At 36.8% G+C, this 27980-nt stretch overlaps 1 protein-coding gene across 7 annotated transcripts in view; it reads left to right on the top strand.

Moving 5' to 3' along the window:
- The window catches only part of LOC134663083 (uncharacterized), a 53616-nt gene extending 30548 nt beyond the window's left edge, over positions 1–23068 (top strand). For 2 of the 7 annotated variants that reach the window (XM_063519412.1, XM_063519420.1), the window contains exons 2-10: positions 1806–3076; positions 3206–3413; positions 3951–3996; positions 4258–4346; positions 4436–5243; positions 5352–6029; positions 6680–6869; positions 7736–11132; positions 11539–11660. In XM_063519412.1, the coding sequence (XP_063375482.1) occupies positions 1806–3076; positions 3206–3413; positions 3951–3996; positions 4258–4346; positions 4436–5243; positions 5352–6029; positions 6680–6869; positions 7736–11106 (6661 nt within the window). In that variant the 3' untranslated portion in view covers positions 11107–11132; positions 11539–11660. Of the gene's footprint in view, positions 1–1805; positions 3077–3205; positions 3414–3950; positions 3997–4257; positions 4347–4435; positions 5244–5351; positions 6030–6679; positions 6870–7735; positions 11133–11538; positions 11763–11847; positions 11971–12130; positions 12299–12462; positions 12708–12871; positions 13030–13379; positions 13538–14166; positions 14303–14955; positions 15079–15213; positions 15439–15564; positions 16284–16415; positions 16584–17549; positions 17646–18470; positions 18568–22278; positions 22480–22756 lie in introns of those variants that run through there. The other 5 variants (XR_010098120.1, XM_063519442.1, XM_063519435.1 and 2 more) reach the window with 5 other exon arrangements.
- The last annotated feature ends 4912 nt before the right edge of the window (positions 23069–27980 follow it).

Raw genomic sequence — 27980 nt, 5'->3', positions numbered from 1 at the left:
ATATAATAAATAAATAAAATAAAAAGCCTTTTTATTCCAGCTCATACATAACTAACTAAAGTTTACAAACTAAGGTTACTTCTGTTATCTATTTATACAATTTATACAATACAATTTATTCCTTATATTTTTGTTATATTTTATTTGAATGAGCGGACCTCCTCGTGAGTAAAGGCCTCTCCCAGTTTGCGCCAACTCTCTCTGTCTTGAGCCTTGGTGTGCCAGTTGCTAGAGACGTGGTTTGTTATGTCATCTATCCATCTTGCCTGTGGTCGCCCTTGTCTGCGTTTGCCTGGTGGTCCTTTCCAGAGCGTGGTTCGCTTCGTCCACCTTGTATAAGGTAGCCGTGCTACATGTCCTGCCCATTTCCATTTCATGTTTAGGTATGCAGTGTTCCAGGGCATCTACGATCTTGGTTTTTTCTCTTATTTCTGAGCTTTTTATTTTATCTAACCGTTTTATTTTTAATATACTTCGTTCTTGTGCTCTCTGGCAGGTTCTAATTTTTTGTTTAATGTCATTTGTGTATGTCCAGGTTTGGGACCCATAGCTTAGACATGGTAGTAAGCAGGAGTCTATGACTTTTTTTTTCAGTGGCATTGGTATAGAATGAAGATATTGAATATAAAATACTAAAGTCTCGTCTCTATTGTACCTACAGTCACCGTGTCGGTGTACTGTATGATTTTTAGGGTTCCGTAGCCAAATGGCAAAAAACGGAACCCTTATAGATTCGTCATGTCTGTCTGTCTGTCTGTCTGTCTGTCCGTCTGTCTGTCTGTCTGTCCGTCTGTCTGTCCGTCCGTATGTCACAGCCACTTTTCTCCGAAACTATAAGAACTATACTGTTGAAACTTGGTAAGTAGATGTATTCTGTGAACCGCATTAAGATTTTCACACAAAAATAGAAAAAAAAACAATAAATTTTGGGGGTTCCCCATACTTACAACTGAAAGTCAAAATTTTTTTTTTCATCAAAACCATATGTGTGGGGTATCTATGGATAGGTCTTCAAAAGTGATATTGAGGTTTCTAATATCATTTTTTTCTAAACTGAATAGTTTGCGCGAGAGACTCTTCCAAAGTGGTAAAATGTGTCCCCCCCCCCTGTAACTTCTAAAATAAGAGAATGCTAAAACTAAAAAAAATAGATGATGTACATTACCATGTAAACTTCCACCGAAAATTGGTTTGAACGAGATCTAGTAAGTAGTTTTTTTTAATACGTCATAAATCGCCTAAATACGGAACCCTTCATGGGCGAGTCCGACTCGCACTTGGCCGCTTTTTTACTGCTTACCAAAATCGTTTATATGTACAAACGTAGGTCGATACTAAAATGTTTCATAGATATTTACAATTGTACAGTACAGTCATACTCGTGTGCACCGATAACAATCATATTGGGGTATAAGTATTGGCTAGTCACCTATAAGTCCAAGGAACCGTTTTGGACCGCTTACTGTAAGATTGGATAAAATTGCGTTGATCATATTCCTCAAAGCAACTTCTCGTAATTATACTCAATGTACGAGTTCCTTCAACTCATCCATACACGCAGCTTATCAAGCCGACGACGATAACGCTTCTTTCGATTAAGCAGTTTGATTTGATTGCCTATTTACGGTCGACGCGCCTAATACTTACCCCCATGAATTTTGGATGTTTTTATTTAGAATGTGTAGGTACTTATCTATCCTTTTTATATAATATTAATGTATATATATGTAATATTAATCTCATACAAATTACGTAGGTTGGTAAACAAGTACCATATGAATAATGTTGTCTTTTATTTGTTTCAGGCTTGACCCCCCAATTGCACAATCACAATTCCAAATGGAGAACAAAAAGCAAGTGCCCGCCGCTACGCAGCAGCCACTGTTGCAGCAGCACCTAATGGCGCAACACGTGCATCCCGATCAAATCTACAATCAGCATCACCCTGCTATCGCAACCCACCTGTCTTCCCCGCAACCTGGCCAGCTTCCACCAAATGGCGTTATGCACCAACTCCTGCAAAGTCAATATCACTCTAACATAGACGCCCGTTCGCCTCTTCTCGAAAACAGACACGAGTTGTACGGAACTGGTTACAATCAAGATTATGCTAGGCAATACGGAGTTAACGATAACTACAATTACCCACAATCGCCTCCTAGGTTAGAAAGAACAGAATTACACACCGACCATAATGTAAATAATGAAATACTTCACAATATTCCTAAAGGATATAATGCTGAAGTATATCAAGACTATTTAAAACGAAACCCACCGAAAGATACCAACCAAATATACCAAAATCATCAACCGATGTATCGACCCAATTCAAATCAATACGGCTCTAAACTGTACCTTCCATATTCAAGTCGAATAGGGCCGCATAGTAATACAGAGCTATTACGAAGACAGTACAACGAAATCCAGCAAATGAAGTTGCAACAGCAACTACACTACCAAAATCAAGCGCAGATGCATCAACAACAGAAGTTCGCTGAGAGGCAGATGCTACTCCAACAAATTCATGGAGTACAACCACCTCCCAACTTGCAGAATAGTATATACTCTGATAGTTCTTATAGAGACTTAGATAGATATAGTAGTAAAAATGATTTCAAGGAGTATAGTAGTACCGACATACAGAAAGATATTGATAGGTACGCGAAAAATAATGAATTTAAAGAAAATGATAAACAAAGCAGGCAATATCCCGATCAGCAATGGCAGACCAATCAGCAAACTGATTCTAGGGAGCCAGAAAGATATAGAAGACAATCAGAAGGCGATAAAGGAAAGAGTCAGTCTCCACCTTCGGATCAAAGTCAAAAGAGTAATGTTGGTATCGTTTCACCTATGAAATCCAGCGAGTCTAGTACTCCAAGTATAAAGTCACCTTCTTCGGATAGCAGAAGAAGCAGTGGCGGGACTCAAGCTTTACGGTCGCCGATAGCACAACGATTATCTTCTGCCCCAGTAACCATGTCTGGCATTCTGTATAAGCAGGGGTCGGATGGACTAAAAGTGTGGAGAAAGAGGTGGTTTGTCTTATCGGAGTACTGCTTATTTTATTACAAAAGTAAGTGTTTTTCGCCAATACCTAGCCGGAAGTATTTTTTATAGCTCACTTCACAACTACTTACGTAGGTACCTTAGAAATAGCCGCTCTGCTTATGTGATTTGTCATTTTATTATTGTTTAATTACAGGTCATGATGAAGAGAAGCTCCTTGGATCCGTGCTTCTTCCTTCATATAAGGTGTCAGCGTGTACCGCCGAGGATAAAGTACTCCGGAAATTCGCTTTCAAGCTAGAGCATGCCAATATGCGCACTTATATACTCTGCGCTCCTGACCAGGAGGCCATGTTGAAGTGGGTGAAGGCGCTGACTATGGCAGCGCTCATGCAGAGCCCCAAGTAAGACATCCTTTCAGAATCTTGCTATAGACTTTTCAGTTAATCTAGATAGGTAAATATGGATATGACAACTTGTGATTTAATAACAATATACCTACAATAAAACTGGTTTGCTAACATAAAAGTCATTAAAAACTCTGAACCCAATTTTTACCCATCTAGAGTAAGGATAAGAAGAATAAAATTTATTCAGGAGATTTTGTAACAAAGTTTAGGAGTTCGTACCTTCTTAACGGTTTAGGCATTATTGCGTTGTTTGTAAATAATATGTGGGTATTGTGGGTGCTTAATAACGGATTTGTTTTATTCAAATGGTCATCGACTACGGTGCAAGTGCAAGTGCAAGTAAGTATAGATAGACGAACAGACCGATCCACGGCTAATAAACAAGAAAGGATTGTTTTGTTTTACCACCGCCTTGTTAGCATTGTGCCGGGTCGCCCACGTCGTAACGCCCTAAGTACATAGGGATTCAATACCAAGGCCATAACGGTGGTTTAGAAGCTCGCAAAGTAATTTTAGATCGTCTATTTTCAGTGACCAGCCGCAAAAGCAGAGCGAACGGGCAGCTGCAAAAACAGAGGTGGGTATTATTGTGTGCGCGACGTGTACCGCTGCAAGTGATCGACAATTAGTTCGGCAGAGCGGAACCAAGGACAGCGATTACTATGGTTCTAACTGCAGATAATATGCGACCGTTGTATAATGACATGTAACTGGATCTAGTTGTTAAAATCGTTTTAATAATTAATTACTTATTCTATAATAGGCAGAAAGCCGTTTTATAAAAAACCGATCACTAAATATGGTTAGGTGATTTAGTACAATTTGTGTTTTATCTCAGGAGGATGAAGTTCCCGGGCCCACATATGCAAATGCGCCACCAAAGCCGCGACGCTCAAATGAAGGATACAACTCTCCTAGCTCTGATATGTAAGTTTCTAATTATTAGAATTTCAAATAATTATGAATTGGTTTGACACTAAATGTTTTTGACTTACGTACTCAACGACACATTCCAGATATGATCCAAACTACGACCTACTCAAACAGCCAGCATCACACTACAGCCAAGGCACTAGTCACACACGCTACCAGGAACACAATTACCCGAGTAGTCCAAATCAAGAGAGCATATACACTCGGAGCCCACAGTCGCCCCCGGCGCCGCCGCAGTACCCGACGAAACGACCATACGACACCCACCACTTGTCTCTGCCTCTGACCAACACCATAACCGACAGATTAGAAAACAACCAACCTAGTACCTCAACTTCCATGTATAAGACCACACCTAACTCCCCTTACTTTGATACTAGGAGCAGAACGCAACAAGAATCTAAACAAGAGCAAATATACGATCGAAAACCCCAGTCCAATCCCTTCCTGGAGGATACGACACCACAAACAGAAAGTTCTAGAGACATTGACATCCAAAATAAGAATAGTCGAAATTATGAACAGGAACGGGCCCAATTGAAAACAAATGATACGTACCCAGAAACGCGTTTAAATAATTCTTTAAATCTGGATATGGGACAATACAGTCGAGATGTTTATGGAGAGTTAAATGCAAGACCCAGTAGGTCAGGAAGTGCAATCAATGAACGCTTATTAATAGAGAGGCGAACGCCCGATGCATATGGCCGATCTACCACTATGTCCGCATACAGTAAAGATAAAGTCGGTGACTATGAAGACGTGTATGCTACATATGGTACCGAAAATGATTACGGTCAAAGTTATGCAAAATCTCCAAATATCTTGCGGGATGCACCCAATCTTTCTAGTCAACTACAACAGCAAAGTCAAGACCCCATTGGAAATTATGTAAGTATGATTATTTGTGTTTTATAACTAACAGAATAGAGTTTATTGTCACTAAAGTAACAATTGAGTTGACGTCGAGCTGATCTAAAACTTCCTATTTTATTTCAGTCTCAAGAAAAATCGTTTAGCGGCCCTTCAGTCTTACGCAGGAAAAAGATGCAATCGAGTGGGATTCAGCCCCAAATGCCAAGACCCCATAGCGCAGATTTTCTTGAATATGAATCTAAAAATGAAATGCTAAATAGATCTATGGCAAATCGAACTGCCAGTAATGTACCGAGGCAGCCACAGAGACCTAAATCTAGTTTAGATATCAACTCTTCATATGACCCTAGTTCAGATAGATACTATTCAGAAGAAAGTTATGCGGAAAAAATGCGCCAAAGTGCTCAATATTTACAGCAAGGCTTGGGGCCCCGCAATATACAAATTCCTTTGGCAAAATACGCAAGTGGTCTAGCAGAAAAACAACTACATTCCCCATACTCACACACTACGAACAATAATTATGAAATCGAATTTGGCAGTCCTAGGAATAACGAAGACAACATAAGCAACCATTTGAAATACAATGAAACGTTGAATTCAAACTGGACGTTGAAGAATAAAGATCCTAAAGAATACCTTAATAGAAGTGGAAGTGTTATGAGTGATGGTTCTAATATAAGTGGCTATGCCAAGGGTATTAACAGATTAGATACAAACGCCGAAGGCTTTATGAGATCCGCAAGTGCACGATTACCTTCAACAGCTCCTGAAAGAGAGGGTGAGAAGAAAGTACAACAGGTAATTATCTACACAGTATTATTTTGTTATGTACTTATAATACTGACCATATTCTGAGGTCATACTGAAATACTTTTACTATTGGGCCAATTCCGAAGACTCGAAAAGGATTTGCTGTTGCATAGAAAATATTGACGGTTTATGATTAGGTGAAATGTATTTATTAAACAGTAATTTTTATTCGCGTTGTTGGTTTGGCCCCATAGTAAAAGTTTGTTCAGTAGGTAACACCTACATATTTATTCCTAATTTCCTATAGGAAATCTACAAGTTGGCGATGACTGATTAAAATTGCAGAGAGGAAATCATAATCATGTTCAGTCGAGACCCTTTTTATTATTAACATCACACTTTGATGTAAACTGTTAAGTAATTATAAGATTGGCCTCGAATATACCTACCAATAATGTTTGTGGTGTGAAATAAAATGTTTCTCTCTCTCTGTCTCTCTCTCCCTCTCTAAATACGATAAGCTCCGAGACTTACCGATGATGTATCCCGGGTAGTTCAACTACTTGTACATTCTTACACTTGTACATTATTTTATTTAAATTTTGGTACAATCCTATCCGCAAAAGAGGGTGAAGATAATACTGTACCTACAAGTATTTTTAAATGTTTTAATTAAATTACATGTTGTAATATTTTAGCGAGAGGAATCAATGAAACGATTATTGGAATGGAAACAGCGCATGTTACAATCACCTTTAACACGCAAAAGTACTCCAGCCACTATCTCCCTGGCGCGGTCTCTGAATCAGAGTCGGCAGTCGTTAAAGGACTACAAATCGAAGACCTACGCTAATGCGTCATATAACAGCTATTCGTCCGATGATGAAGGTTAGTGATAAAATTGATCGTTCGATTTATTTCTAGCATAAACTTGTACATTATTAGCATGTGCGACAAATTTAATATGGATTGTTTTTGTTTTTTTGTTCCGTTATCCAAATAAATAAATTACAGGTATAGTTTGAATTTTTTAAGATGTCCGTATGGTAGGGAAAGCTCTTATACTAATTATGGACTCTTTAAAAATATTCCAATTATACCTCAAAACGAGCATGCTATGATATACCTTATTGACAGAATTTTCGTTGCATGAACGAATTTATTAAGTAAACATAATTATAATAAATACTATGAATATGAAGTATACCTATATAATTAAAATTTAGTGTTACGTGCTATTTATTATACGCAAGGATTACTTATATTGTAAGCGGTTTTATATGTTTTATATATTTGTATAGATACCCCACATTACCGATCTGATTACTAAGTGTTAATTTGTATGTTTTGATAATTTTAAGTAATACTTATATAATAACTTAATTATAATATTACAAGTGTTATATATTCCAATATCTATAACCAATTCGTTTACTGTTTACCCTTATGTACTTAATATATAAGTATATACTTTTTATCTTATACACTAAACATTGCAGTAGTGTTATGATGACTTCGCTTTGCGGAAAGGTACCTTCCTGCCTGCTGGGACTTAGTGGCACTAACAAGATATCATATCAAGATTTATATCGGTGATGGGTTAAACATTTTCATTTCCTCTGGCATATACTGAGTAGAAACTTTTTATTCTAACATTCGAGTCAAAGAAACTTACTAACAACCTGTGCAAAAAATGAAATTGATGTATACCGACTTGAATGTAATGTTCGGTTTATTTTATATTTGCACCTCAGAAGACACATCGGGTACTGAACTGCAAAAACTGAAAAATATGCAGGCAGGAAGGTCCCAAAAAGAAAATGTTATAAGTCCCATCGTAGCTGAGCCTATATCCCCGCACGCACCCCTTATCGCAAATGCAATTGGGTTCCTAGGGGATAATGCCAAAGAAAATTTCAAAGAAAACACTAATAATCAAACAAATGAAAATGCTTATGAAAATGTTCGTACTATATCTAACCCGGAAATAGTCACACGAAGCGAAAATAAAGTTTCTGAAAATAATAAGGAAGATACTAGTCAAACCGTGCATATATTAAACATTGAAGCAAGTGACAAATCAGATGCAGAAGATGATTACGAAACGCATGAAAGTGAGGCGGAATCTGAAACACAAATTGAGTATACAGATAACGATTTAGATGAGGTACTGTTAGAAGCAGAAACTGTTGTTGATGAGAAATGTACTGATAAAAATTCCAAAAATGAACCTGAAGGAAATGAGTCAAGTATGTCTAAAGAAAACTGCCAAAGTAAGTCTGAAACTCCACCTATACAAACTATAGGTGAAGAGCATTATTTGCCAATGAGTCCACGAAAGGTATCCACTGTAGAACCTGCCCACAAAGTCATTATTCAAAACTTGAGCGTGTTTGATCAGACAATGCCTCAGTGCTATGAGGATAATCCATACGTTGAAATGAACTTGGGAAATGACGATGATGATTTGCAAACATACGAGGTAGTTTGCGTTAATAATGGCAGAGTCGAACCTGTATACATGGAATTGACTAACGTTTTAGCGAATGAAACAAGTTCATCTGATACGAAAACAGATGCGGTGACAGTGAGAAGAGCTTCGTTAGATACTGCATCTAATTTTGCTGATACTAAGGATCATACGCTAAAAAGAGTTTCAAAAGCCGATAAAGTCTTAAAAGAATCATCAAAGACTGGAGACAAACAAAGCTATTGCTCAGATGCAGACGATGAAGCTTCAAAAGAAATATCATTAGATAGTCCTTTTAGTCGATTTAGTATATCAGATACATTCAGACCCGCTTCGTATTATTTGAGTAGTAGCAGTAGTAACGTATTAGATTTTCAAGATAGTTCTGATAGCGAGATTTTTCTACCTCCTCCAGTTCCAACTTCATCTCCTCCGTGTGATGAACTGTCCGATGATGCTTTGTCAAAATACATTTTGGATAAATTGGATCAGTCAGATATGTCTCAAGATAATTCAATACTGAAAATGTTGACCAGTGAAAATCAAAAAATGAATACAGCGAAGAGGAGAACAACATCTTTAATGATTTATGGAAGTCGAACCTCTATTCATGACACACTCTCTAGAGGTGAGAAAGCGCGTAGTAGCAGGGCTAGTTTGACGCTTGAGAGAAATAAAGCAAACGATGTGCAAAATAATGTTTTAAGAAATTTAACACTTGAACGACAGAATTCTAGTAGTATAGAATCCGACTCCCTAAAAAGCTACAATGCAGACAGAGCTTCGTCAAGGTTGTCATTAGAATCCGATATTAGTAGCAAATTTGAAATGACACCGTCAAATAATTCATCAGAAGTTGCAAGTTTGAATGGAAGTGAATCTGCAATTGAATTACGGCACTCTAATTCTTATAGAGACTTGGAAATTATGATGAAAAGAAGACCTCTCTCAGATGATTCGTTATTTGAATTAGAAGGACCTGGAATACGCACTCATAATGATTGCGCATCAAATATAGATTTAGATCGATACTTAGATAATTTACAACCGAGTCCCAGTAATTCCAGTTTTAACAATGGTAACAACCGAAATATTTCGATAAATAATTGTGATGACCAGTGCAATAATGATTATAAAGATAATATTAATCAAGTTGTTAATTCACCAACCACATTGCATACGCGATGTTCTAGTACGCCAGTGGCTAGTACGAACAAAAAATGTCATATGCATTTGTCGGATACTCAAACTTCGTGCAGCTCAGTGGTGATGCCCAAATCCCAAATATCTTATTACTGTAAAGATTACGACGAGGAAAAAAATCTTGCAAAGAATTTGAATAAAGACGTGTCTTGTGACAAAATAAAGGACTTTGAATGTGAGAAACTACCACTTATTGCGGGGGTGGATACTAACGCTTCCTCTAGCACTACTGGTTTTCATAGTAGAGAGAGCTCTACGGAACACAGCGCTCCGTATTACTATTCGGATCTATCTTCTCAGGAGCATATTAACGTACTACCAACATCTCATTACTTAAAAAATACTAATCTCCATCGAAAGTTAAATAATCAACGCCGAAGAGGTCCTCTTCACAAGAAAAATGAAATTTCACATATACATAATCCTATACGCAAAGGTCAAGCATTTGCCGCTGATCATCATTTTGAATTAGCAGCAACAGCAAGAAGTGTGTCAGTTGAATTTTTAAGTGCAGCAGATAAAGATCCTGAAATAGATTTAAAAAATATTTATGAATCGTCAGGTGGAAAACATTCTAAAATTCCTGAATCCTTGTCATTGATGTCTGAATTAAGTTGTAATAAAAGAATTTCCAGTAGCAGCATTTTGGATAGTTCTTCTCCTGAGTCTAACAATGATAATCGTAGCACTTTGAATATCAGTTCTCCCGTACAACATTCAACTGCGAGTATGTCGTCGCACTGCAGTGGTACATCTTCTAATACAGTTTATTATGATGCAGAGGCAGAAGCGAGTGCTTATGAAAATATTATGTGCCAAGGTGAAAAACACTGGGAAGAAGATTCTTTGTGGAGGGACAACTTAAGAAGAGTATCACACAGGCATGCTAGATCCATGGATGACTTGGACACGGTTACAACGGAATCAACTATAGTGCCAACGGGACGCACTAGCGTCGACGTCTGCGCCATGAATAGTATTAAGCGGTTAAAAAAAGATGGAGTAAAAAAAATAAGTCGAAACGTAACTTACGTTAACTGTGATATTCAAAACCAAGTTTTAAGGCGTAGAGATAATAATATTCAAAATGTTTGTCTTGACGAACAAGACAAAGCTGGTGATAGCGATGTTTATGTTAGTTTGGCGCAAAATACTGGCACGTCTTTGGCAGAACCGTCTGACGAAGGAGTTTATGAACAACTCGCTGTGGAATCATTTAAAAGTAACTCGCTTACTTCACCAAAGACCGTTAGTTCTAAGGTTGCGAGTAAAGGTAAAAAGAAGTTTGAGATTGATAGGGAAAAGCTTCGACAATGGGATCTAATGTCGAGTGGACTTATGAAAGGCGGAGTGGGTCGTGTGCGGGGAGCGGGCGGCCGCGCGGGCGCAGGGGATGCGCTGTGTAGCACGGACAGTGGGGCTGACAGTGCAAGCAATGAAGGTATCCTCTAGCACTCTGCTTCCATATGGTACCTTATGTAAGTCACATTTATATTACAATTGTCAGCAAAGCAAAGTCATTTTTAAGTTGTGTTAATAGCAAAGTTTATTGCACAAAGGATTTTACAATGAATAGTGAAAGGTTAAAACACGATAAGGTGCTTAGAATATTTCAGCATGCTATATGGACTGTACAGCAGCGGTTCATTCATTTTAAGTGGCACAATAATACTAATAAGTTATTGGATTATGTTGGCGGTTGCACACCATTAATATTTCCTAGTGACCTACTGTACATAACTAGTCTTTGTCAACATCTTGATCAAGTAACTAAACGGGATATGTTGTATACACTTTATCATGTTTTCACCGACATCTCTAATTGTGTCGTACTTATTTGCAGACTTAGCCTTATGGAATTATTAATAAGGTTCTCTATTTTAGCTTCAATGACAATTACTGGCAATAATATGGAATCGGGCACAAATATTTCAAATCAACAAACGTTGTCTAATAAAGCTTTTCTCGGAAGTAATACATCTATCGGAAGAAGTAACAGAGATAGTAATATACCTGTGCGGGCCGTGAGCCCCAGAGTTCGATGGGTGGAAGAAAAACCAACTAATGACCAATACGGCTCGCAACATCTGACAGCTTCACAACAGAACGTAAGTTTACCTAACAAACCCAATAAATGTCTAAGTATGCCTACATTTAATAGTGTCAAATGGAAATTCGACATTTATATTACAGTTAAGAATCTCAAACGTGACAGAAGAGTCGTGGGCAACGGGTAGATCTCCGTCTAGAGCTTCACAGCAGCCAATTAGAGCGGTCAGTCCAAGAGTTCGAAGAAATACTGAACAAAACGACATGGTATGGTGTCACTCAACTCTTCATGCGAATTCTATGTTTACATCACTAGATATCATTGTTTTGTCTTTGTTTTTTTTTAATGTGTTTTTATACGTCACTGCTTTCGTTTTGTTTTATGTTTTATCTTTTTTTGTTCCTGTGTTCTATGTTGGGATGTTAGCAAAGGGAACAGCAATCGGGTCAGCAGTTGGGTGAAGTGCCCACGGCTGGGGAACTTCTTGGTCGAACTCACGAAGAATTGGTGTTACTTCTGATTCAATTACGAAGACGACATGCAGCTACTCATCGAGCCATCGAACAGTGCTGTGCTCAAATTAATAGTATCAAGGTCTTTAGCGCTATATATTTTTGTTAATATTCACATCTTTACACATTTATGTTTTTTAAAGGCACAGTTAATTTCAAGCGTAATTTTGACAATTGTTTGATTGATTTCTTGTCATGCTTGTCTTGCTTGTATGTAGTATTTCAATACATCCATTATATTTTCAGGACTGCCTTAGTTCCCTGAAAGCTATGGAGAGAGAAGAGAGTCTGCACAGACTTGAACATTTGAAAATGCAACTAATGGAACTAGAACATCAGTACGAAAAGAGCAAGCCGCTTGTACAGTTGGTGGACAATATGGTGAAATTGGGCTCCTTGTACAATAGGCCAGGATCCACAGTCGAGCGGCTTGAGAGGAATCAGAGATTGAGGCAGAAAGTTCTTGCAGAACATGCGCTGGAACAACAAAGGTACTATATCTACACACAATTTTGGATTTTAGACGGATACCTATATTACCTATGATGAAACTTTATTGTCATTCTTTTTTTTAAGAATATAGGCACTTCTGTATTATTTTAGATTACCTTTACTCTAGCTATAAACTAAGGATAAATCTGGTGAATTATTTCAGATGGTTAGAGAGTGCTGCAGCAGGAAAACAACTTGAAACAGAAGCAGCTAGAGCGAGAGTGGCTGAATTGTGGGCTTTAGAACAAGAGCTAGCTGATGAAGCCGCCATTTTGCAGGGGCTTAGGACAGATAAAGACGCAATCGAATCCTTACTTACAGGTAATACTGGAACATTATAATCTTTATTCTGATCAGTTACAGAAAACTGCCTTTTACCTACACTACCTCTTCTAGCAAGCTCGTTGAACTCCAAGATTATATAATATTACACATTAAAGAATGACCTCCTACCCTAGGCGCTTGTGACCCTGACTCATAAGGTCCTGGGTTCAAATCCTGGTAAGGACATTTATTTGTGTGTTCATCGCATATAATTGTTCCTGAGGTATGGGTGGATTCGTCGTCTAATACCCAGTACCCACAACTTATTGAGCTTACTGTGGGGCTAGCTCGATTTGTGTAAGATTCTCCCGTAATATTTATTTAAAGAAACAATTGAAATATTTCAGGCGTTCGTGGTAAACTAGACAGCGTACAAACCAGAAGCGATCTATCACACATCACGAATCAGCGTGTGACGGCCGCGCCCGAGTTGGGAAGCGGATCGCTGGAGGCCGAGCTAGCCCGAGTGCACGCCATGCTGGCACTTAATTCTAAGGTTTATAAGGTTTTCATCTATGCCATGCACTTATTTTATTATTTTTGTAAGTTTATTAGCACACACTACTGCATGACTTTACTATAAAAATAGACGTTGTGAGCTGTAGACACTGGTATACCTACTTATTTTTATAATTGAGTAGGTAATTCTGTGCTGAGATTGTAACAATTTTGTTTCTTTTTTTTAATTTCTTACTGATGCATGCATTAGTGCGTGTTAAATGTAAATTTAAGCACCCTATCTCTAGCTCTACATTTTAGTTTTAAGTCATGGTAATGGACTGTTTAAATCTTGTATTTTCATTCGTAGTTAATTAATTAGGTATATTTTACTAATCCAGTATTACATCTGTAGATACATAGTTTGAGTTAATAACGCTTTGTAGATAGCGTGTGACTGTAAAATACTTAATAATACTTGTTAAATTTAATAATGGTTGCTTTAGATTTAGGTAGGTACTTTTATGAATTTATTTTAATCAAGATTTACACCTTATAATATAACCTTAGCTACCCATGATCATTTCAAATGTTTCCTGAATTTGTGTGTAATTGACTATTTAATTAGTGAGCTAACCGGCGAGCTATAAAAACAAATACAAAAGCAAGTGACCTATATTTGAATGTTTTACTCAGAAACTGGAGCAAACCGTGGCCGATAACGCGCGTCTTGAGCGCGAGCTGCAACAGCTGCGGCGAGCGCTGCAGGCGCGCCGCGCCGCTGCGCCTGCGCACCCGCCGCCCGCGCACGCCACCGCCATGCTCGAAGACGGTCAGTAATGTCACCAAGTGTCACATCAAACTTTGCGCGAGGCGCTGCTGATATACCACCCTTGCAAACTAGTAACCAAATCAAGAACAGACATTCTTTACTTCACTGAAAAAAAAGCTGATATTTGGTATGATAACATTTGACGACTTAGCTAAGTTCAACGGTATATTCTACTTTATGGAGGTTATACATGGTATAATAATATACTCCGCCTGGTACTCTCTTCCCGTCTTTCGTGGTCACGTGACTGACACAAGCGTACGTCATAATGCGACAGCGCTATATGATAATGTGCAATAGCGCTATATAAAGTGGCAATGTTATTGTGACGTAGGCTTGTGTCACTCTGGGAAGAGAAGACCATGTTTTATTAGACTATGGAGGTTATATAACTGCCATGTCACGTCACCGACAACATTTGTCATTTGATGGAATAGTAATATTTAAATTATTCGTTTTAATTTATGTAAATATTTCTTGCACCTATTAGGTACTGCTTGTTTTCTGTTTGGTCCGAGGGTTAACTGGTAGATAAATGCTTTTTGGCATTAAGTTCGCCTTTTGTACAATTTTTACTGTGCAATAAAGTTTAAATAAATAAATAGTGGTTAATTAGTTCCAATAAAACTTAAACCCCGGTAAACGCTTTACAGAAGTATCACGGGTGCAGCAGCTGGTGTCGGCCTTGCAGCGCCAACGACAGGAGCTCAGTCGAGCGGTGAGGCATCTCACGCAACAGTCTCATGCTTTGCAGACTACCCACGATTCTTTACCCGGTAAGGATGTATTATTGTCTCAATTTTTTTTAACTGTCATCATAGATTTTTAGTGTTCACTGTTCGCGTTGTCTTTTCGACATCATGATTCTAATAAATCTTACAGGTTACAATCTTACATCTCTAATATTACAGGTAAACGTCGTCCAACTTCCTCATGGCAAGAAACCAACTTAGACACGGGCCACACAACCGACCACGGCAACTCTGACTACGACTACGATATGGGCAACGTAGTCATGTCCCCCGGTAATTACGAGAGCAGTAACATGGACGTACCGTTGTATGTGGACACGAGAGGAGGGGGGAATGACGTCATGTCTCCGATGACTAGCGAGGAAATGCAGAATGGCGGATTCGGTAAGTTCTTATTTTTTTGCGTCATAGACCTAATAAGATAAACTATTTTAGTTAAAATAATGTGTGTAATGTGTGTGTGTGTGTGTAATAAGTTTCGCGAGTAATGTATTTAACTTTTTCTTTTAGCGAACCTGTCCAATGTCGAAAAGCAGGAGATCAAAACTGTGCGCATAGTGAAACGTGAAAGTGAAAGACGACAAAGGGATAGAGAGCGTTCTCTCCAACCAATGTCCGACTGGCCTTCAAATAACATCACTGCCAACCTTGACCAGTTCTTAGAAGAGGAGCTGATCCAGTCTTCCAACTACTCTAGATCTTCGTCTGTGCCTCGTACTGATTTTAGCAAATTTGAAGAATATTACTCTAAGCCTCAACCTGCCGAACCTCCAAACTATCTTCGACTGAACGACAAAATGTCTTCCATGGAACTTAGTCCTAAATATCCTTCAAGCCCGTCCCTTTCAAACTATGATTATTCTCGAGACATATCATCACTTAGCAGCAGTTATAATAGAAGTTACGAGAAGTCTGGTTACGATAAAACTATTTCGATTTCGACACAATATTTGAACAGTCCCACGGATAGCGCTAGAACTCTGACAAACGATCCGTTGTCAAAAACGAGCAGCATCGGCAGCTTGACGAGATCGCATATGGAACTGTCGCCAATCTTCAAAAGCGAGGCGGCGAAACAAATCATAACTGAGATGTCCGGGGACGTGCCTAAGCACGGGTCTCTGCACAGGAGACTCGTACCGAAGGAGAAGCGAAGGCATAACACAGCACCGCATCATCTAAGCGCAAAAACGTTGAACGAAATGCCAAAGGAGGCGTACAATCAAGATGTAAGTAGCATTACAAAGTAATGAGATTAAAACATAGGTACATCTCAATTTCGCGACTTTTTCTACTGACAAATTCATTTGCCGAACTATAAACATATATGAAAGGATGATATATATGTTCGTCGTTCTCAGAAGCTGGGCCGGTCGCTGGACGACGCGGACATGGAGCGCGCCCTGCGCGCGCCGCCCGACGTGGTGCGCTCGGCGCTGGCGCCGCCGCAGCGCTACGCCGACTCCATCGACCAGCTGCTGGCCGCGCCGCAGAAGATCCTCATACCGGAGCGCTACATCCCGGAGAAGGTAACGAGTACTAGCGGTCGCTGGACGACGTGGACAATGAGCGCGCGATGCGCGTCCTGATCGTAGAAGTTTTTAAAATATACGAGTACGTAGGGCAAATCGAAACAAATTTTTACAGCTTTAAAAAATGTTTTATTAAATTGGCAATCTCCTCGCCAATATCTACCGTGTAAAATTATACGTGTGATCCTCCACAGCCGGACCACCTCGCCTGATTGCGCTCAGTTTTTAATGGCTCAATGTACCCCTAATGTACTTTATGTACCTCGCCGGAAATAGAACGTACCTCTGTAGTTTGGCAGATATATGCGTTTAAAAGGGGTCCGGATGGGGAGTAAAATCTGCAGCCGGACCACGCCTAGATCCGCTGATATCCGTGATTTCGAGATATAATTTAAATAACAGATGAATGTACCTGTTGTGTACCTATGAATACATCGTTATTTTATTAAAAAAATGGTCCCATAATTGAATTTTCATGCATTTCATTTTTTGAGTACACGAGGATTCGTAAGCGCCTGTCAAAATATAATAGCAATTTTATGAGTATGTTGCTATTATTTCATAGGTACACAACAGGTACATTCATCTGTTATTTAAATTATATCTCGAAATCACGGATATCAGCGGATCTTACACAGTATTTTACTTGTGAAGACAAAACGGCTCCGTTTCGTTGCTCCTCATCAGCTCCGGCCGGAGATGGTTTAGTAGGTTCATTAAAGTCAACTACTGACACACCTCTGTCTGTCCTTAGCCACCTCATTGATTGTGGTATGTAAAGGCACGCCATGCATAGGGCTAAACTAAGTGGTCTCTAGACCCGCCCTTTTAGTTTTCCCGTTTTACCACTGTTATATTATAATGATTATAAATGTCTTTCGTATCCAAATACGCCAAAATTTGGTCCAAGAAAATCTAATTGTTGTTTTGCTACTTACGTAACTATTTTTATATATTTTATAGCCTCCTGAACTGTCGCCCGAAGAACAACAGAAGCGTCAAGAGAAGGTTGAGTCGATCAAAAAAATGCTTTCAGGGTCGACTGATCCCAATACCAAGGTAAATTAAATTCAACATTAATAGAAATCAAATACAGACACGATAATGCTATTAAAGCGATAATGCGAATACTGGAAAGATATCATACTTATACCATTTGAAATCAAGTTTTGATCCGTTTAGTTTATAATCATAACATTTGTGATCCATAAGTATTTTTTCAAATGAAGTATCATCATCTGAACTTAGATTATCAAAAAAAAAGTGAATGTGCAGCGCTTTACCCATCTTAACCCATAGCCATAGCATCTCTAATAAAATCTCCCTACTCGTATCATCGCACATAGTAAACGTAAATATGTTTTCTACTACTGACACACCCTTTTATACATCATTTTTTAAACCTCTGTCATACTGTTTTTCATCTCGCATGTTGAATCAGCTCGCACCGCTTTTAATGTTGTCTTGGGTGACCTTCGTTCCTTTTGCATGATCACACTTTCATCGTATACCCTACGTTTCACCTAAATTATACCTAAATTATAAAAAAAAATGTATTAGTTTTCGGGGGCAGAAAATATAGGTTATTTTGAAATAGGTATCTGATTAGGGATTATTGAATATATTAAAATTCATCTTTGGTTATTATGTTATATGCAAGGAACATTTTCATATATTTTAGATACCTATGTTGTGGATAAAGAACTAGACACAACAATAATCCTAAGCTTTTTTTTAACTATCGTTTCTAACTTATTAAGGTTCTTAAAATTATGTATTCTGCCTCTGAAATAGGTACGTAAGCTTGTTTAGCAGCTTCGAATGTTGGCTGTAAATATGTAATCTAGCACACCTACATGTGTCTGCTTTTTACAACGCGTTTAGAGCCCGGACGGCGAAGAGAAGCGGCAGCGGGAACACTTATTGCAGATGAACCAGCTGCTCGCCAAGCAGGTCACCGAAATGAGCAAAATCATTGCCGGTAAGAGAGATGACTTGATGCAAATATAATTTAATTACTATTGTTTATAGCTTGTTTAATAAATCGTACCATATCACTTTCATTGTATGTAGTTTATATCTGATTGGTTAAACAAGGATTTGGACGTAGATTGATTGAAATACGATTTATTAATCAAAATGTATACATTGTAAACCCCTTAACTTCACTTGATGCATTTATTACCTATTGACATGCTAATGACTCAAGTTTGTTCGTATGCACTAGTTTATGTTTTTTCTTGCAAGTTACATTAAATTTTAATTTATGTTTTTGGAATTATCAGAATGTTTAAGGGACGTTCTGCTACTAGAAGTTCTTAAAAGCAGAACATTGAAACTGTCTGATAATTTCATAATCTAGTCCAGGAGTTCCCAACGTTTTTTGTAGTGCGATTCCGTTTAGGTACATATTCTACTTTTTTTGTGACTACCTTATACACAAAGGTGTCTACTTGTATCTCTAAATATACACCGCGGGATTTAATAACCCGAAAGATTTAAACCACGTATTTTTGACGACAGTACGAGTAAATAATGTTATATCAACACGGGTCCAATTATGTGTTTTAATTAAAGTACTATTTCAGTACAAATTAAATCATATTAATTTACCGCTTCTTTGTGAACAAACCTTTACTTCAGAGAGTGAACGAGTTTAATTAATCTCAAGTAGAGAAACAGAGAGCGAGCATGTCATTTCACGAATCACTCCGATATCATACGATGCACGGCAAATGCAGTGACTTGTGTTCCATGACAAGAAGTGTCAAGTTATGTCTAGGATGATGTTTACGTTGAAATTATTTCAATTTATTGGCACCTCAAAATACCACAAATTGTATCAAAACTTTATTAGTTATTACAACAGTAGGTACAGTGCAGTTATTATTGTTGAAACTTTGCGATAAAATCTTTTCCTTTGACTGAGGTAACCAAAGTCATTAATCATGATTATATCCGAAAGAAATCATGCCTCTTATTGTTTTAACTCATACTACAGCTGGAAAGGGGTGATTACTTTGTTAAAATCAATGACCTTTTGTTAAAATATCGATCATGCTTATCATTACGTATTTTAAATTCTCGATGTGTTGATGTATACTGAGTAAAGTAAAATAAACAACTATGTTAAACAATTACGCTTTTTTATTAATTTAATGAATTAGGTTTTCGAAATGTGTACCACCGTTTTCAGCACAAAGATTTAATAATTTTAAACGGATTTCATCATTTAGGTTAATAACAAAAGTGTTCTTTATTTCTTCGGAAGCCGTTCGAATTCTTATTAATAATTCTTCTCCAGAGTTCACTGGTGTTAAGGCGCTAGACGCCGTTTTTGGCCGAAAACTCTAACATTCTAGAGTAAGATATTAAGATATTATATGTTGGCAATGAAACTGTGAATAAGGGTGTAATTACGCTGGGTTGTTCACAGGCAAATACATACATTTCAAATACATTATTAAATTTGTAAGAAAGGAATAAAACATAAATTAACTAATTGAAGCTTGTAGTGCGTTTTGGAATAAGGGGGTTATATTAAGATTAAATAACCGCAGAATGTTGATTTGGTTGTGACGCGCTTTAGCGCGCGCAACACGGTGTTTCGCAGCCTATTATTACGAACGTAATGACAATATTTCCACTTATGTTTGAGAAAGCTTCATTTGAAATATATAAAAAATGTTTTCGAACATGCGCCGACATATTGCCATTAAAATTTAACGTTATTAATAAAGTTCAATTTCTAAAAAAAAATTGATCAACATTGGCAATTTATGTTGTAGGTATATACTATATAGTTTGATTCAGAAACCATTACATTTTTAGGATTGTTACCCATTAAAATGATGGTAGTTTATTAAGTAAATCTGGGGGCACGGCAGTGCCCCCGCCAAGTCGAGCAAAAAAAGAGGCCGTACCATCCTTTTCTCGAAGCGATTCAGGCCATTTTCGACGTCCTGTAATTTTGTGCTGGCTGAAGCTTAAACCCTGAATTTTCAGTAATATATAGGGCTAAACATGCTTAAGATATATTCTTAAAAAACATTCAATTTGAACTAGTAGTTTAAGAATTATTGTACGTCAAAGTTCCTTATTTTCGACACTGACACACTGACTCACTCACTCACTCACCTACGATCATCATAATTCTAAGGTACTTCTAGTATATCCACAAGCTTCAAATTTTAAATATAAGTAGTTTTTAAATTTAATTTTAAAACCTAAAAATATTGCAATATCAGTCACGTTTTAAAGATCTAAGAACTGCATAAGTAAGTTTGTAATCCCATATAAATATTAGCTATTACAAAGTTACTGTTGCAGTTCCTACAAATAGTAGGTAGTAAAGTAAAGGTACACTACGATGTACGATGTGAGTATGAATGAAGATGTGTTTCTTTATGATATGTGTATACATAGTATGAGTACCCGAAAAGAAGGACTGTCTACAAAAAGAGATGAGATCCCATCAAAAACATTACATGTAAAAAGGTGCAAGTCTCGCAACGCTTCTACTACAAAAAAGTTTTGAGATGTAATGTGAAACCAAGTCGGTTATTTTAATCAGTGCCAGGGGGTGTTAAAACTGTATCAAATATATATCTTTAATTTATAATACATATAATGACTTGGCAATCGCACGGCTGCAAACAAAAGGTATACGAGTATAGCGCCAACTGCACGCCTCTGGGCTGTATCTTATTCTTTGAACCTCGTGGCGGTGCAGCGATACAAAATTCACGTACGATCGCAGCGAGCGGGGTAAGCGGGTGGTGCGGGTACAGAGCGCTTAGCTCCGCCCTGACGCTCAAGGGCATTGGGCCTTCCAATCGTCTTAAGTATTCCTTGTCTTTCAGAGTTCCCCATAGAAAAAAAACCAATGGTGTTAAGTCGGGTGACCGGGCGGGCCAGATTAGGACGTTGCTTCTACGGCCAATCCTCTCAGGGTAATGTTCGTCTAGCCAATTTACGAACTTCTAGGCTGAAGTGGGTCCGTCGTGCCGGAACCACATAGTTCTTCAGGTTTCCAAATCCGTACATAATGTGAATATCCGCAAAATGAGCCGGAGGATAATGCGGCATAGCGAATTTTATTTATTACAGTCAATCAAATTTTTAAGATTTTATCTTGCGTGACAATCAATGAAATAATTATGCCATTTTATTGACATCAATGTCAAACTATCAGCCAGTTATCGTGAAGGTACTTAAATAGTTTGCACTCTCACGATTGAGAACAAATCAAAATTTCGGTAGTGAAACCTTTTTGTAGTATAGATAACAAACTTAATTAAGTGAAACTGGCTAATAAACGTGCAGTTAGTGCGTCTGCGTGTAAAATTAGTTGGTGGCTACGTCACGCAAAAGGGTGTGTTCGAATTGAGATTTTTTAACTTGTGATTCGTTTTAAATAATTAATATCTCTTAAATTATGGGTTTTTGGACTATATGTTATATAACTTTATATACTCTAATTAGGCTTTAAAATCGTTGGTTTAAATCTTTCGGGTTATTAACGCCCACGGTGTATAGGGAGCAAAGTAAGCATACTGGTTCTGACGCCCGTGAGACAACGCATAGTTTGGGAACCCCTAAACTAGTCGATGATACTAACGTTCACGCCGTGTGTCCACGCATGTAACATTATTTTGCTTGATGGTGTTTTGTTTTGTCCCGTTTTCTCCAGGAACCAACACTGAGCAAGGCCCGACCGCCAACAGCAAATAATTAAACCATTTACATACAAATCTCACGTAGAAATTAGATGCCTTATCAATAAATCATCCTTAACTTCAGTAGTCCTATTAAGTGAATTTGTATGTAAATTGGCTAGAACAGCGGTCGTTCGAAGAACTGTTCCAGCATGGTTTCGTTTTTGCATTTTGTTGTGAGTAGACCCTAAATTACATAATAACTTAGTTGCATTTGTTTGTTTTGTATTTTCATAGTTTTAATTTTTAACTCTCTTTTAACGTGTCTTAAATTCATAAAATTACCTACTATGTACCTTTAATACCTCTTGAGGCTGCCAGAAATATTTTTATATAATATGACTTATCTATTTAAATAAACTATGACAAAATCGAATCTATTATTTTAGTCGTCAGGACTCGAGAGGTTAAGTCAGACTAAAGTCTAATTAATTGTTGTGTTGGTTTTTACAGTGAAAGCGTTAGAAGAGTTGCCGCAGCGAAATAACGCGGACGACTTGGACGACCGCTCTCCAGATGTGGAATTGCCTATTTATCAGCAAAGAGACAATTTCTTTACTTAAAGATCGAAATCGAACGTGTTGTCTGATGATTATACTTTCAAGATATTTTGTATTTGGTGGACGACGGCGGTTGAAACCTATGGACTTATTGTTGTTAGTTAACGTATAACTCTATAAAAGAATAATCACATGCTATTGCTATTATAGTGCGGTGTGGGCAATATCTATGCTGCGTAGGCTTTGTACTGTACCTACTTGGTACTTTATACGAGTAGGTAATAGATTTGGAAATTCGTTCCTCGTCGAATCCGACTAACTCTGATGACGATTTGACTAGCTAAATAAAGTTAAGAATGTACCTATTAACCTTAAAAAGAACACGATCATTGGGTACCACGTAACTGTGTCTTAGGCGAGTACCACACCGACGTCGTATCGAGACTCCACATCAGTGTGATAACCGCCTTATGTATATTTATTTTAAAAAAGCAGGATAAGATCAACATACAGACTTATCATGTTTTAATAATATTTAATCAAGTTGTACGGGCTTTAATATTTTATAGTGATACCTACACTTAGAAAAATCAATTAATACCCTTACGTAATAGTTATACTTCTTGGGCTACAGAAATTATTTAGGTACCTATTAATCGTTTTGACTATAAATTTTAGCTCAATTATCGTCTATCTCGATATATAGACGCCATATTATATGTATCTACCTACTGATAACGAAAATATGTGCAATGCAGACCCCGGCTTCCTTTAGGATGCAACCGGGAAAACGCTAAGATGAGGAGGATGACCGAAATATACCTATGCAATTGCTGGTAATGAAAATATTAGACTAAGGTTTTAATACCCATCGCAAGTTTGATGATCACATGTGTTATGGAATAAAACTGTGTGGCTTATGTTTATACGCGCCAAGTGACTTATTTTCACTGTTTCGAATGATGCGTGTACACTGTACATTAAATGTTCGTTTTATGGTATTGTCCAGTTAACCTGATTTGTGCTTCGTTTATTCATACAATATTTCCGCGGTTAAGGTGTGTTTTTGCATAAGGTATGTTTCGATTTTGCTGACGTGCGTTCTTGAGACACCTGCATATCAGAATACGGCACACTTCTTTCGAATGACGAATAACTAGGCGTTTGAGTCTGAAGAATGATCCCCTTCGGCCGCCTACGCAACCAGAGCTTTGTAACCAGTTGCGATGGAAAACTTTTTCGATCTTGTACGAAACTGGTTGCGATCAATTTCGAGTACCTAAAGCGACTGACTGATGACCAATGTTAAGAACAAAGTAATCGATCATTTAATAATTTATGTAGGTACCTACTTATTTACTTCATTGTAGATTTCTTATGTATTAATATCTGCTCAAATTTAACAACATTCCTTCAATAGTTGATTTGAAATATAATATACATATATTGTAGATAATATATGTTTATACAGGTAGCAATTTTCATTATTATGGACTATGGTACGTTTTATAGGTCAGTTGTTTTTATTTTTTCTACTTAATTATTACAAAGTAAGTACCTATTCTATGTCAAATGCCTTGGATTGTTACTTTAAGATAAGGTTCGACGTAGTATATCGTAGCTGTAAGACGATGCCATGTTAATCAGTTAAATGAATATAGTACCTAAAGCACATTATTTAATATAATTATTGTACTTAAGATGAGAAATCGAATTAAAATGCGTTTTAGTATTATTTCGTTTCTTTTATTTGTTGGTAGGTACAAGTTTATACATATTTTTTAGTTTTGTATTTTATTGTAGAAACTTATTACTACAAAAATTATGAGTATCAACATTTTATTTATGATATGCACAGAATAGATTGTCAATTTGTAGCAAGTAGCATATATTAACGGATTATATCAGTTTCCTACTATTGTTAATGGGCATTCTTATAATTTAATAACTTTATGCCCTTAACCATATCAATTAGTCTTGTTCTAGATATGAGTAACAATAGGCGATCGGACTAAAAAATGAAATTACTTAGTTACTTAAATCAATCACATTTCGATCTCTTAATTGATGTACTTATAGGTACGTATTTAAGGTGACAAGATGCTAGCGAAAAAATCGATAAGGTAAACGTACTGGTGCTAACGCGGTACGAGTACATGTCATCTTGAAACTTAAGTCATTGTCAATAGAGGTGACAGCAGGGTGTCATCTATTGGGCATTAGCATGTCGAGCACTAGTACGTTTACCTTAAATAATGTAACTAGAAAAAAAAAATAACTTCAGATATCAATTCCCGGTAGATGATAAATATACATCTTTACGACATAAACCGACTCCCATCCCTAAAAAATGCTAATAGGTCGTGTCGTGTGGTACCTACTTATATGCCCTACAGTACAACCACGGAGGATTAGGTAGCTGTTCCCTTTGGGTACGAATTCTTATTAGTAATGTATATGAAGATACTACAGATTCTAAATCATGAATTATTATATACGTCAACAACCCGAAACCACAGGAAAATAGGACTAGGCATTTTATATCCTCTAGAGAGAGCCAGAGACCTATAAAAAGGTCTCCTGTTCCATTCTAATTTGAACTTTGTGTTGACAAAATAAAATTTCATTTTGCTTGGCAAGGTTTGACGTAAGGGCGGCTAGAGGATATTGATACTTGTTGCTTAAGAAATAGCGGTCTAACTGCAGATGTGCAAGTTGTGGAAAGTTTCCAAAAAGTTCCTAAAGTTCTCGGAAATTTCACAGGAAATAAAAGAAACATTCATTTCGGAAACGAAAAATTTCGATTGCCATTCAAAATTATAAGATTTTCCGGAGATTTTCCATATAAAAATACGGCAATTTTCGAAACTTTCCAACGGCACATCAGAAGATTTATGAGAATTATTTATAGGTACGCAACGAGTCATCCTTTTTCCAAACACTGTTGATGACAATGATGACGCATGTACATGTAACAGTATGTAGGTAGGTACACACACATGTATACTGGATTGCTGGTTTGTGTCGAATGCAATGATTTTCAAACAAATCAGAGGTTTATTGTTTGTCATATATAATTATTATATCAAGTAATCATCTAAGCGTGGATCGAGTATCAATCAAGTCAATGCCGGTTATTGGTAGTACATGTGCATAATGGCGTATTGCCTATCAAAAGCTTTAAATAGTGTCTGTTACTCGGCCTCATACGTGTTGCATGAAAATTATATTTCTAAGTGAATGTTTGCTTAGTATGTAGTGTAATGACTTTACCGTAATTGTAATAAAAATTGACTGTAATAATTTAAAAATATCACAGGATGACCTAAATTGTCGACACATACATTATTGCCATAATCAAATATTTTATTTTCTAGGAATTTTAGGTATCCATTTTATAACGTAGGTCACGTCACAATAAGAAATTAAATGACCTAGCAATTGCGATATTTACTTAGAATGTGTTTCAGTCTACGAGTAAATATACGTATATGTAATAACTCCTATAATCTTCCTGTATCTTGTTAATTAGACTGAAAAAATAGCATTTCTAATGAGAATTTGTATTGCCTATTACTGCCTACCACTTGTTTTTTAAAATGTTTGTATTATACAAATAGAAAAAGTAGTAGTTAGCACAAAATTTGTTTCTCGCATAATGACTTGATTTCCATATATATTACGCTAAAATCCCTATGTTTGAAATTCACTTCATTCTTTTCTTTAAATTTTAATTTTATAAATTGACTGATCATGTTTTACTCAATGTTGATAATGCCTTAATTACGGTAAAACATGGTAGCTAGTACTGTAGCTTCAATAATATTCTATGTATAACAACATTATTTCCTTTTAACTAGCGCTCAGTGCAAAAGTGCGCAGATGTGACACTACCTTTAAGAGAAGATAAAATACTGACTATTATTTTCACTGCAAAAATGTCGTTGTGTAAATTAAATACCTACAGGGAACTCGTAGAGTTTGATATTTGTTATCTATACCTATTCTACTTATACTTACCCACCATTTGACTGCGTTTCTAGTGCGCTTGTACAAATTATCAACACAGATCGTACTAATTAATTTTACTGGTATAAATCGCTTAGCTTAAAATTACAGTTGTTGAGGACTGTGTGCCCACAAAATCTGAAAATTAATAAAATATACTATTCATTCATGTTTGTTTTATTAACTTCAATATATCCATCTATAATAAGTAATATATTTAGTACCTAACTAAAAATATAGCACTATAATTACACAATTCTAAAATAAATATCTAATAATATGGCAAGATTTTAATAATTTATTTAGGACACACAAATACACATGGGACATTAAATAAGCTTATGGCAAGTACACAAATATATGAAGAATAATGTAAATCTTGGACCCTATTCTACTCGTCAGACCGACGTGGTCATATGTCGTACATATTATCGTCGGCTAAAGTTGCAAACCTCTTAACTCCTCCAAAGGTGTTAATAGGTTTGCGACTTTCGCCGACGATATTGGCAGCGGAACCGACAATGCTAAATATGTAGTTACTCGGGAGTCGTAGTGTTGGCTTCGAGAGATTAGATACAAAAAAAATTTTAGGAAGAAAAAAAGGTTACATAATGTTTTCTTTTTTAACGATTGGGAAAGCGTCAACAGATTTTTAAAAATGAAAAAAAAAATTACGTGGAGTTACTCGAGCGCGTCAGATACCTACCTATTATTGGTAGTGTCAGTCGTGCAACATGTCTCTGATAACAAGGGTATGTTAATTTGCCGGTGTAATAATAATAATAAAGTTTTATTTATAGTTTAAATATTTAATTACTTTAGACTCTAAAGTAATTAAATATTTAAACTATAAATAAAACTTTATAAACATCTTAGGATTGCTCTAAAGTTTAGAGCAATCCTAAAATGTTTATAAAGGCATTTCAGGGCGAAATAACTGAATGAGTAGGTATAAGTATAAGGGCGAGTATGACTTTAATTTTAATGTCAATATCGACTCCATATCTCACACTATAGCTAGGGGAAGTATATACGAACTAAATGACAGGTGGTTCTGTTTATATGAACCATATCTCGTTCTTTATTTAAATAAATTATAAGTACTTTTAGTTATTTAATTAATACTGATCGTATATTCATTGACTAACATTAACACAGCCTTTTAATTG

Source organism: Cydia amplana, chromosome 1, assembly GCF_948474715.1.
Source record: "Cydia amplana chromosome 1, ilCydAmpl1.1, whole genome shotgun sequence".
NCBI lineage: Eukaryota > Metazoa > Arthropoda > Insecta > Lepidoptera > Tortricidae > Cydia > Cydia amplana.
This window is presented reverse-complemented; position numbering and strand designations above follow the sequence as displayed.